Genomic DNA, 12,740 nt, shown 5'->3' with positions numbered 1-12,740 from the left:
ACAAGTAAGCCTGCAGTGTGAGAGCGAAGTGCTCTAATAGGGTGATATGGTACTACAAGGTCATTAAGATAAGATGGGGCCTGATTATTTAAGACCTTGTATGTGAGGAGCAGGATTTTGAATTCAATTCTGGATTTAACAGGAAGCCAATGAAGGGAAGCCAAAACAGGAGAAATATGTTCTCTCTTTCTAGTCCCTGTCAGTACTCTTGCTGCAGCATCTTGGATCAGCTGAAGGCTTTTCAGGGAGTTTTTAGGACATCCTGATAATAATGAATTACAGTAGTCCAGCCTGGAAGTAATAAATGCATGAACTAGTTTTTCAGCGTCACTCTGAGACAGGATATTTCTAACTTTAGAGATGTTGCGCAAATGGAAGAAAGCAGTCTTACATATTTGTTTAATATGTGCATTGAAGGACATGTCCTGGTCAAAAATGACTCCAAGGTTCCTCACAGTGTTACTGGAGGCCAAGGTAATGCCATCCAGAGTAAGAATCTGCTTAGATACCATATTTCTAAGATTTTCAGGGCCGAGTACAATAACCTCAGTTTGATCTGAATTAAGAAGCAGAAAGTTAGCGGCCATCCAGGTCTTTATGTCTTTAAGACATTCCTGCAGTTTAACTAATTGGTGTGGGTTACCTGGCTTCATGGATAGATAGAGCTGCGTGTCATCTGCATAGCAGTGAAAATGTATGTTATGTCTTCTGATATTACCAAAGGGAAGCTTGTAAATAGAATTGGTCCTAGCACTGAACCCTGTGGAACATCATAATTAAACTCAGCGTGTGAAGAGGACTCTCCATTTACATGAACAAATTAGAGTTTATTAGATAGATATGATACAAACCACTGCAGTGCAGTACCTGTAATACTTACAGCATGTTCTAATCGCTCTAACAGAATATTATGGTTGAAATTATCGAATGCAGCACTGAGGTCTAGCAGGACAAGCACAGAGATGAGTCCACTGTCAGAGGCCATAAGAAGATCATTTGTAACCTTCACTAAAGAAATAAATAAAAATAAAATAAAATAAAGGTAAAAGCACATAAAACTACTAATATAAAGACTTGACCAAGTCTTAGCTCTCAGTTCTCAATGTTGGGTGCACCCTGGTAACCTGAATCCTAAACTGTTATAGAAAACAAATTTCTCAAATTCAGTGTCCATTCAAAGGAAGATCTCACACACCTTTCAAATGTGAAGAATATTTTACACAGCAGCTTATTATTGACAGTCCCAAATAAAACTTGTCCAAGGGGTATAGTCCAAAAATTGGAACTGAGAAAATGTCAGTCAGTGGTCTTATGTATAACCAACTGTGTGTGAAAGTGTGGGTGATACAGGCCTACAATACCACAAGGTGCAGCTGATCATTAAGTGGAAAAGAAGGGAAAATCAGTCCAGGTTGGAAGGCTTGTCATCTATCACTTGAGGAATCCACCTCAGGAGCAATCCAGCATGCCAAAAAAAGCTGACCTAGCAACAGAGAGGGTCAGAAGAGTAATTATTCTAGCTATAATCCACAACTTGAGCTTGTGTTGACGTCATATTTGTTTTACAGCTGCCTATAAAATGTGTTTGCCCAGCCTTTATTTCTTACTCAAAAGTGTGTACCACTGGAAGCAAGGTTTTCATGACTTAAGTAAAAAATAGAGGGTGACCAAATGAGTTCAAGGTTTTAGCAACTTGTTAGAAGCTACGATTGATTATAAACCTCACTTTAAAATGGGGATTTATGTGCTGCCTTTAAACCAGCATAAACAGGATCAAACAGTAGTGAATTGCTTTGTCATTCATCAACAAGCTTTATAGAACACGACTTTGTTGTCTGTCAGATGCTGCGACGGCCATCCTCCAGAAGGCGGAAGTTAAGATCATCAACAGCTGGCTGTGTAATATTCTACTGAATTACAGGGTCACAGGTAACATGCTGTGTGCTGGAGTCCTTTCAGGAGGCGTGGACACCTGTAAGGTACAGATCATTCACACACACTTGTAATAGTGAGAGGAAAGGTGAAGTACTTTGCTGCTGTTTTGGTTTTTACAGCTGCATTTGTTTGATGAATTTACTAAACAAGGGTGCTTAGTGCAAAGAGGAACCTATAGACTGTATATAAAAGATGCATACAGCCACTTCACTGCCACCTATTGGTTTGTGAGGTACTCATTTTAAAGCCTCAGTGTTAGCTTTATAGCTCTCAAATACGTGATTTTCTGGAGCCAAAAGTGACCATGTTTGGAAGAGTGTGTGAAGTGCATGAAGACAGTAGGTAGTGCTAGCTTGGTTAGCAAGCTAAATCCACAAGGCTCCACATAGCTACATGCTAGTTAGTGCTAAACAGGTTAAAAATAATATAGCAGAAGTAAAATGTATTGGGAGTGTGGTACCACACAGCTATATGATCACAGATGAGTCCATTTGATGATGTAGAGCCTAGTGAAGCTGCCTGTGCTGTTAAGCGGGTTAAGGGGTGCCTAAAACTTTAAACCTTAAAAAAATCCACTGGGTGAGTTATGCAGCTCACAATAACTTCTGATTATTTTTAAGACCGGTCTGCAAAGGTACTTACTAATTAACGGTATAAAGGTTTTCGGCACCAGACTTCACAACTTAAGGGAAACTTACACAGTAGAAGCAACCAATTTATGTATATGAAACATAATAAATTAATTTACCTTTAACAGCAACTATTGTTATTTATTTATTTAATTTTACATAACAGAAGTTTTTTGTTTTTTAATTGTGATGCGGTTTATGTCAGCAGTAGCTTATTATAGACACTACCAGCTGCAGTACTGTTCTGCTAGCAGGTTTAATCCTCAGGAGAAAAACAGGAGACAGACCAGATGTGTTCATTGTTAAAGGATAGCTATGCTTTCTTGAATCCTTTCTTCATGTGAACTTTTGTGTCACAGTATCAGGGACATGACATGTATAAAGGGAATGAACTGATTAAACAGTGACCTCTTGTGTTTCTTATTCATATTACATCACATAGTCCTGGCACATTTTACAACAGATACAAATGGTTTGTTTTCAGTACAGTGATCCCTCACCATAACGCGGTTCACTTTAAGTGGCCTCGCTGTTTTGCTGATTTTTTTTTTATTATAATTTTTTTTTGTGCGCAATTTTGCATACTTTTTTTTTTTTTTTTTTTTTTTTTACAGCGCATTGTGTTCTGCGTCCCGATTGGCCGTAGACCATTGTCAATCAATCTCGTGCCGTGTCTCCTGTACAGTACAGAAAGTGTTCAGCTGGTCAAATATACATAAATCTTCGATCACTAGCAGTGTGACTCTGAAGTGCTGTACTGTGTTTGTAGGTTTTCTCCCCAACAAACACAACAATGTCGACGAAACGTTTTGTACCGTCAAAGCACCTGTGGTAGCACCCAAAAGGCAGAGCAAGATGCTAAACATTGCACAAAAAGTTGGACTTCTGGACATGCTAAAGGAAGGTAGAAGTTACCATATTTTTCAGACCATAAGGCACACTGGATTATAAGGCACAATAAGCCAAACAAAACAGTCAGATAAGTCAAACTCTACTCAACTCATTCTTCTTGCTTCCTTCACCTCCGTACCATTGATTCATTAATATTGAATTCTCTCGCAGCTGCTCTATCCCCATGTTCTGCACCTGAAAACAGCGTTTGATCTTTGGTTTTATTCTATAATACTGGACTTAAGTTTCTACCAAGGTTTGAACTTTGAGAGTGTTTAAACAAGAGAGAAAAGTGTGAAAATGTTTATGCCTGTTTTACAGCCTTAAAACATCTGTAATAATTGTAAAAAATAGAGCTGACTACTTTGAGGATTTCACCTATTGGGGGTTATTTTTAGAACACAACGGTAAACGAGGGACCACTGTACCTCATTTTGATGTGAAAAGTCACGTGCTCATGGGAGATCATCTGATTATTGGATTGAATAATGTAATATTATAATAATGTAGGATCTGTTGAATAATACAGTATAAAGTGCATTGGGGTGACTGATTTAATACAATAGCATTTTGTATAAACACATTGACAATATCAAAAAACAGAATATTAAGAATACAGTGGATTTCAAAATTGTTAGAATAACAAGGTTTGTAATATGATGCTTCTTGGGACTCAGCTCAGTCGCAGATATTTCACAGCAAGTCAGCCTAGTTGATTGTAATGTTCTGCTCTCTTTCAGGGTGACTCCGGCGGGCCGCTGTCTGTCGCCAACTCCCGCGGGCGTTTTTTCCTGGCAGGTGTGACGAGCTGGGGCAAAGGCTGCGCTCGCATATACGCACCCGGCGTCTACACTCGGGTTACCAAATACCGCAGCTGGATAAAACAGAAGATTGGAGTGTAGAAACTTACGGATTACAGACATTCCTCCTGGAAATGGAAGCGGATGTTGACATTTTTTGAACTTTTTTTTTTATGACCCTAATACCAAAAATGATGACATGCACATTTACAAGGCATCAAATGCAGTATTTTAACAGTTGAACTGTTACATTAAGATAAGATGCTCAGTTGAATGGCAGCACTAATAACTGTCACATAGAGAAAAATAAGTTGTGATCTCTAATAAGATTTAAATATATTCACCTCAGCTGGCCTTTGATTTTGCAGATGTAAAAATTGCAAACAAATGTTTTATAAACTATAAATAATCCAGTATGCACAAATTCTAGAAAAAACAGGACCAAATTTATTATCAGGTTGCAACAGCTCAAAACGTTGTTTTGGTATTAAAAATCTTTAAGGAGTAACTCGACAGGTACAGTGACGATTTTACACCTCTGAGGCATCAACAGAGTTAGAAGAGGATGTAAATGAATCATATGTGACTTAAAGGCAAAAGATAGTTTATGCAGCCATGAATGCTCCAGGTGGGCATTGTGTTGTACAGGGTGCAACTCCCATAGGAGCACTTAGAAATTCATGCATGACCAGTATGACTGAGAAGCAGACATAGTGCGGTACTGTATCTTTTAAAAATATGTGAAAGAACAGCAACATAGTTGTAGTTTGCTCGAAGTATATATCCTAATTACTCAATTTAATCTCATATAAATAAACTAAATGTGGTACTTATGTGTGTTTACCCTAACTGAATTCAAAACATCTCCACCTCTCTGGGTAATATCGTCACTGTATTTTTATTATTATTTTTGAATATATATTTAATATTTAAAAAAAAAAACATGTATTCTTTTCTTACTCATTAAGGGTTTTATGTTTTACTGGATGATTTATGCCATTAGCATTGTATTTGATCTGATTGTAATTTTCATGATGTTAATTACAGAACGTCTGAGTATTTAATGACTTCATAATGGCCTCCTCATATATTGTTTAGTCATTAGTTATTGATCTACTCTTGCCACCTTGCTAAACTGATCGATTAAGTGGTTGATTGTTGTCTGGTTTGACGTTTTCCAAGTTATTCACAGGTGATGTAGGCTGAACTTGAAATATGTAATTCTTTATCAATGTCTTTACACTCTTTGAATAAAAATCTTTTTTAATATCACTGAAGAAGATATTTTCAGCTGCTTCCTTGTCACAAGGAGTCCCCACAGTGGACCACTCTGCATATCTGATAAATGAAGGATGCCTATAGTAACCACAAATGCCCATGTTATTAATATAATAATAGAATTTCTTTTTAAAAATTATGATGCAGTTTAAAAGTAGCTTACTACAGACTCTACCAGCTGCAGTACTGTTCCGCTAACAGCTTTAAAGTAATCAGGTTTAATGATCTGTAGAAAAACAGGAGACACACCAAATGTGTTCATTGTACAATGGCTACGATAGAACAAATAAAAAGGACAAAAATGCTGTCTTGACGTGAGCATTTGTGTCACAGTTTCAGGGACATGAACTGATTAAACACTGACCTCTAGTGTTTCTTATTCCTATTACAACGCATAGTCGCAGCACATTTTACTTACTGTAGATAGAACTGGTTTGTTTTTAGTTAAGAGCAGCATAAAAGAAAAACAATAGAATAGAATAAAATGAAAAAGAATAAAATATTATGTCAGAACTGCAATGAGGCCAGATACGAGGCGCATACGCTGATGAGTTTAGCTGCTGATGGGAAGTCTGTAGGTGAAGTAACAGGTGTGTGCTCCACCCGCAGCACAGTCTCCTCCTCTCTGGGCTCCCTTTGATCTCCGACCTGCCCTGTTTCCTCATTCTCGCTGTAGAACCCGCTGTGACACCGACCCAGAAACACCACCGACTCCGGCCAGGCTACAGCAGCTTTAACTAACCTGTCAGAAAAAGACAAAAATCAAAATAATAATAATAAGAAGAAGACCGCTGTTTACGTTTGTTCTCAGCTGGGAAGAGAGAGCGCGCGCGCGCGCGAGAGAGAGAGAGACCTGCCACTGCTCACCTGTGGCCGCCATGGCAGCGCTGCGATTTTAGTGTTGGAGAAAAAATCGATAAGCGACAAAAGAGGGGAAAAAAAGAAAAGAAAAAGTCAAACGGACCAATGGATTCGCTGGATTCAGGACAAAAGTTCAGTCCCAAACGGGTAAGTCCAACACCTGTTATGGTAACCTCTCAGTGACGTCACACCAGGAACAGGTTTTAAAAAACATAAATATGATTGATTTATATCTGAATTATGAACGTACTGATATGCACAATGTGCAGAAGGATTTCTGGATTAGCTTTACAACACAGGCTGAACCTGTTCCCACGTCACACTGCGGGTTTTATTGGTTTAAGTGCGATCTGTTCGAGTAATGTGAGCACTGGTTTCTGTTGAACTCCACTGAAACCTGGCGCGCCTCTGGCAGTGAACCTGCATATTTTCACTCTTTGAGGGTGGATTTTGGTGTCCACCTTTTATTGATCAGATGTTTAAATGACAGAACGGCGCCTGGTTCAGTTTTAATAATCAAAGAGCTTAAACGACATCAGCGTTTGTTCTTTTCTCATTTCTGGTGTTTTATATAATAATGAGCTGATTAACATTTTCTGATCAAACATCTAACTTGAGAAACTGACATGCAGATGGATTGAAGCAATAAATCTCAAATTTCCACCCTAAAGAAAGCAGTTATGTTCCAGTGCCTGATTAATGTGGCAGCATTATATAGTTTCACTGTATCTGCGTTTGTGTGTTTGTTAATGTGAAACCAGAAGTAGACTAAACACTGCTCAGGCATTGGAAGAATGTAGATGGTTTCACCTCCTCCACACCTGTCAGTAAGTAATGTGTGGACACAGTTTGGAGGTCCACTGTGATCAGTGACCTGGGCACAAACAACCCCACTGTTAGGCACCCGGTCCAGGGTGTGCACCGTCAGGGTGTGCAACCTTACAACTCTTATCTCACCACCAGTGTTTCTGCAGGTGTGTGGACATCAGTGGAGTAATTAATATTTGGACTAGATTGATTATTTCTTGCCCTTTGTCAGTTGTAATATTAAAAAAATAAGGCTTACAAAGTGTTTTTCCCCATGAAAGTAGTAACTAATTAGTAAACTAATACTGACCTTAACCTTGTTCATTTAATAAGATTAAGTGGACTATAGCTCTGAAATGTATCCAATTCTGATGTAAATTCCAGTTTTGATTTCTAATGATTATTAAAAGAATGTAATTGAAATGAAACAGCTTTTTTTCATGATGCTCTTGTTTTGTTGCTTGTTTTATAATTTTCCATTCGTACAAGTTCAACGTCAAGGAAATCTGCTTTTTAAACGATCACTTAACCCACTTTTGTCCTCACAGTCATCATGATTATCTCACTGATAAAAGACCTGCTATCCTCGAGTAGAGTCTCAGTTTGTTTGTTTGTTTGTTTGTTTTTTCCCAAATCCTGTTATTGATGATTATTATAATGGAACTCCTTAGAACCGATAAAACCATTAGGCCGTCTTTACCAAATGGCTTCAAGAATCCAGAATAGAGCTGGAGCTCATTCAAGGACCTGGTAGAAAAGCTGCGCAAAACTATACTGATATCAATTCTATCTTCTGAAGACAAACAGTGTTTGTTTGGTCAGTGATTCTGGATCTTCTATGTAAGCGTGTAATATCTAGTTTATTAAAGAGATCAATGTTAATCACACATTGTGGTTAGATGTGCACATTATGTCAGGGTTTGAGGAGGGGTTAGTTAGGGTTGTGCTTCACACAATTTTGCCTTTGAGACAAATGATTTTTTGGATTGTTTGAAGGGAGAGCATTTATGTCACACCCTATAACGAGGCACCAACCAGCTCTTTAAAGCACTGTATTAGAGATCTCATGGTGTGTCCAGGATACAACACGCTGGCATTTCATAACAGTCATAGAGACATTCCTGTGCAGCAACACCCTGCTTGACACAGCTGAACAGGTTTACAGTGCATTGGAAAAACACACTGTGTCCTCATTTGCTGCCTTTACAGTTATAAGTACAACTAAAAACTAAAGGCAACACCTTTTCACAAATTTATCATCAACTTTGAACCAAAGTATCAGGTTGGGGTGATGTCCCTGGTACTTAAAGCCTGCTGTGCTCACTGTATATTCTGACTCCACTTTGTTGTAGCACTAGTTAATAGTTCTGGATCATTTTATTTTCAAAATATCAGCGGTGACATGAGAGGAGGAAGAAGTTAATGTCTGCATATTTGCTAAAGACTGATGGAAAGAAATGGAGGTACATATGCAAGTGCTGCCTCTCGTTTCTCTTTTTCTGTAGTTTTGTGGAAAATGTGCATCAAACATATGTTTGTTGCACAAAACAGACAGTTTTGAAAAGTAATCTGAAAAGCTGTAGCTTTAAAAACACAAAACTTGTGAAAAAGTTAGCAAAAGTCAAATTTACATGAGGTGAACTGGGAGCCCTTTGTGTATCTGTCACTAACCTGCAAACAGGAAGCACAGTTGAACCAAGTGGCAAAAAACTAAGTCAGTCGCCACAGACTCCTGTATTAAAGGGCACAACTGTACAACAGAAATAAACATGTTTGCATCTGTTATACAAAACCTGGTTTACCCTGTGTGGCTAGCTTTCTAGTTGTCATAATAGCTGTTTTTATAACTCCTCTTATAGGGAGTGCAGAATTATTAGGCAAGTTGTATTTTTGAGAAATAATTTTGTTATTGAACAACAACCATGTTCTCAATGAACCTAAAAAACTCATTAATATCAAAGCTGAATGTTTTTGGAAGTAGTTTTTAGTTTGTTTTTAGTTTGAGCTATTTTAGGGGATATCTGTGTGTGCAGGTGACTATTACTGTGCATAATTATTAGGCAACTTAACAAAAACAAATATATACCCATTTCAATTATTTATTTTACCAGTGAAACCAATATAACATCTCCACATTCACAAATATACATTTCTGACATTCAAAAACAAAACAAAAACAAATCAGCGACCAATATAGCCACCTTTCTTTGCAAGGACACTCAAAAGCCTGCCATCCATGGATTCTGTCAGTGTTTTGATCTGTTCACCATCAACATTGCGTGCAGCAGCAACCACAGCCTCCCAGACACTGTTCAGAGAGGTGTACTGTTTTCCCTCCTTGTAAATCTCACATTTGATGATGGACCACAGGTTCTCAATGGGTTCAGATCAGGTGAACAAGGAGGCCATGTCATTAGCTTTTCTTCTTTATACCCTTTCTTGCCAGCCACGCTGTGGAGTACTTGGACGCGCGTGTGATGGAGCATTGTCCTGCATGAAAATCATGTTTTCTTGAAGGATGCAGACTTCTTCCTGTACCACTGCTTGAAGAAGGTGTCTTCCAGAAACTGGCAGTAGGACTGGGAGTTGAGCTTGACTCCATCCTCAACCCGAAAAGGCCCCACAAGCTCATCTTTGATGATACCAGCCCAAACCAGTACTCCACCTCCACCTTGCTGGCGCCTGAGTCGGACTGGAGCTCTCTGCCCTTTACCAATCCAGCCACGGGCCCATCCATCTGGCCCATCAAGACTCACTCTCATTTCATCAGTCCATAAAACCTTAGAAAAATCAGTCTTGAGATATTTCTTGGCCCAGTCTTGACGTTTCAGCTTGTGTGTCTTGTTCAGTGGTGGTCGTCTTTCAGCCTTTCTTACCTTGGCCATGTCTCTGAGTATTGCACACCTTGTGCTTTTGGGCACTCCAGTGATGTTGCAGCTCTGAAATATGGCCAAACTGGTGGCAAGTGGCATCTTGGCAGCTGCACGCTTGACTTTTCTCAGTTCATGGGCAGTTATTTTGCCCCTTGGTTTTTCCACACGCTTCTTGCGACCCTGTTGATTATTTTGAATGAAACGCTTGATTGTTCGATGATCACGCTTCAGAAGCTTTGCAATTTTAAGACTGCTGCATCCCTCTGCAAGATATCGCACTATTTTTGACTTTTCTGAGCCTGTCAAGTCCTTCTTTTGACCCATTTTGCCAAAGGAAAGGAAGTTGCCTAATAATTATGCACACCTGATATAGGGTGTTGATGTCATTAGACCACACCCCTTCTCATTACAGAGATGCACATCACCTAATATGCTTAATTGGTAGTAGGCTTTTGAGCCTATACAGCTTGGAGTATAAGACAACATGCATGAAGAGGATGATGTGGACAAAATACTCATTTGCCTAATAATTCTGCACTCCCTGTAGTTTAATAACTTACTCAGGTCACTATGTTTACCCATTAAGTTAGGACTCCACTCTGTGGTCCAATATGGACATTTTAATCCTTAAAAACTGCAAACTGCTGATAGAGGCTTCAAATCTCACAGTGAGTCTTCTACATTTTTATATAGAGTCTGTAGTAAATACAAACACGCTGAACAGCAGCGTCTTCAAAAAGCTGGGGCACTGTTGAATTTAGACGGAGCGCTGTGCTGCTGTCACTGGAGAACATCATTCAATACTGCAGTCGAGTAAATAGCCCACAGTCTACTGTCTACTAACCTGCTAAAAAAAACTAATTAAAACTAAGATAAAAAACAAACTTTGGCCTTGAACAAAACAAGAATGTTGAGGCCACTTTGACATTTTGTACAGTCTTGAACAAACTGATAAACTTTGTCTTCTCCAACTATCTCTGTATGCAGGACAATGACTTTGAGGAAGCATTTCTGCCGGCTCCAGATCACAAGGACCTGGAGAAGAAGTCATGCAACAAGAAGTGGACAGGGATAGGCGTCGCCTTGGTGATTGGTGTTCTGGCTGTGACTGCATTGCTGGTCGGGCTGTTTTGCCGTAAGCTGACTTTATCAAACTACATTTAGCTGTACAGCTGCTTAGTCTTCCTAACCTGATGCTGGGGGTTGCATCTGAAAATACATATCTGTGCGGCTTGATGTCAGACAGGATATCAGGCAGGTGTAAACTCTAACTGAAACAGAGCAGCTACATGGACTCTACTCCCACTGAGGTCAATTATCTCATTAATAGTGTTACGTCCTCGCTGCGTACAACTCTGGATACTGTGGCTGCTATGAAAACTAAAGCTTCAAATTCAGAATAATTGACTCCCTGGTATAAATCTCAAATACACACCTTGATGCAGATAACCTGTAAGTTGGAGAGGAAATGGTGTCTCACTAATTTAGAATATCTTCATTTACTGGAAAGAAGAGTTTGTCACTATAAAAACACCCTCGGCAAAGCCAGGACGTCTCACTAATGAGTAAAGAACCTACCCCAGCTTTCCTCTCAGTAGGAGTGTAGCAGTGTTATTTGTCCTGTAAAAGAGAGAGGTCCAGTTCAGTAAGGCTCTGTCTGGGCACACCTGTCAGTCAAGCTAACTTCAAGCCTGACATCCAAAGAGTTACGAGGGAAACTCACCCATAAAATTGTTATAAAAATTATATACAGTTGTGATCAGAATGTTGTGTATAAAGATATTTCTGTGTGTCTTCAGAGCCCCAGCATGTGAAAATGAAGAGAATTTATATCGGCTCCATGGAGATCAACAACAAGAAATTCCTGCCACAGTATGAGGATCCCCGCAGTTCTGAGTTCACTAACCTGGCTGCTCAGGTCAGCAAACAGGTGAGACCTAACAGTTCCAAAGCATCATGGGAATTTTCCATACGTGTTGTTTTATACATGTTTTGAATTCGAATACATTCATCATGAGACCTTCAGGTTTGCTCTTTGATAGAAATAAATATTTAGAAGACATACAAGAACAATCTGAAATAGAGATGCATGTATAGTGGAACGGACACGTGTGTGTGTGTGTGTGTGTGTGTGTGTGTGTGTGTGTGTGTGTGTGTGTGTGTGTGTGTGTGTGTGTGTGTGTGTGTGTGTGTGTGTGTGTGTGTGTGTGTGTGTGTTAGTGTATAATTGGTATCTTGGAGTGCAGCTGTCTTCATTCACCAGCATCTGTTACACCCTCAACTTAGGAACACACATTTCTAACATGGAACCCTCCAACGTCCAGCACTATCAGTAGGCAGAGGTGATAGCACTCCTACACTTCCAGTGAGACTAATCTTTTCAGGCCTTTTAATAGGACCTACTTCCCCAAAATCTATTACAGCACACTCTGCGTCACTACATGATTGTGTGCTGCGAGTCTCAGTTGTAACTTTGATGTTATTTCTAACCACTTCTGCTCTGTGTCTTCCTCTGTCATGTGTTTCTCTATTTGTTGAGGCCATAAAGGTAATAGGTGCCATAATGTGACCTTTTTCTCCTTCAGCTCAAACTGATGTACTCCAAAAACTCAGTGCTGGACAGATACTTCAACCATTCATCCGTTCAGGCCTTCAGGTACTGTGAA

The 12,740-nt window shown here is 39.3% G+C and overlaps 2 protein-coding genes across 2 annotated transcripts in view; both read left to right on the top strand.

Annotated features, from left to right (window-relative positions):
- The window catches only part of LOC116335434 (suppressor of tumorigenicity 14 protein homolog), a 33,660-nt gene extending 28,120 nt beyond the window's left edge, over window positions 1-5,540 (top strand). The window contains exons 19-20 of the mRNA XM_039604618.1: window positions 1,843-1,979; window positions 4,196-5,540. Of these exons, the coding sequence (XP_039460552.1) occupies window positions 1,843-1,979; window positions 4,196-4,357 (299 nt within the window). The 3' untranslated portion in view covers window positions 4,358-5,540. The remainder of the gene's footprint in view (window positions 1-1,842; window positions 1,980-4,195) is intronic.
- Window positions 5,541-6,267: 727 nt separating this feature from the next.
- Window positions 6,268-12,740, top strand: part of LOC116335452 (suppressor of tumorigenicity 14 protein homolog) — a 21,436-nt gene continuing 14,963 nt past the window's right edge. The window contains exons 1-4 of the mRNA XM_031759146.2: window positions 6,268-6,541; window positions 11,062-11,209; window positions 11,874-12,004; window positions 12,660-12,730. Of these exons, the coding sequence (XP_031615006.1) occupies window positions 6,500-6,541; window positions 11,062-11,209; window positions 11,874-12,004; window positions 12,660-12,730 (392 nt within the window). The 5' untranslated portion in view covers window positions 6,268-6,499. The remainder of the gene's footprint in view (window positions 6,542-11,061; window positions 11,210-11,873; window positions 12,005-12,659; window positions 12,731-12,740) is intronic.

The sequence above is a fragment of the Oreochromis aureus genome, linkage group 20, assembly GCF_013358895.1.
Source record: "Oreochromis aureus strain Israel breed Guangdong linkage group 20, ZZ_aureus, whole genome shotgun sequence".
Classification (NCBI taxonomy): domain Eukaryota; kingdom Metazoa; phylum Chordata; class Actinopteri; order Cichliformes; family Cichlidae; genus Oreochromis; species Oreochromis aureus.
The sequence above is the reverse complement of the archived record's forward strand: the minus strand, read 5'-3'. Positions and strand labels throughout refer to the sequence as shown.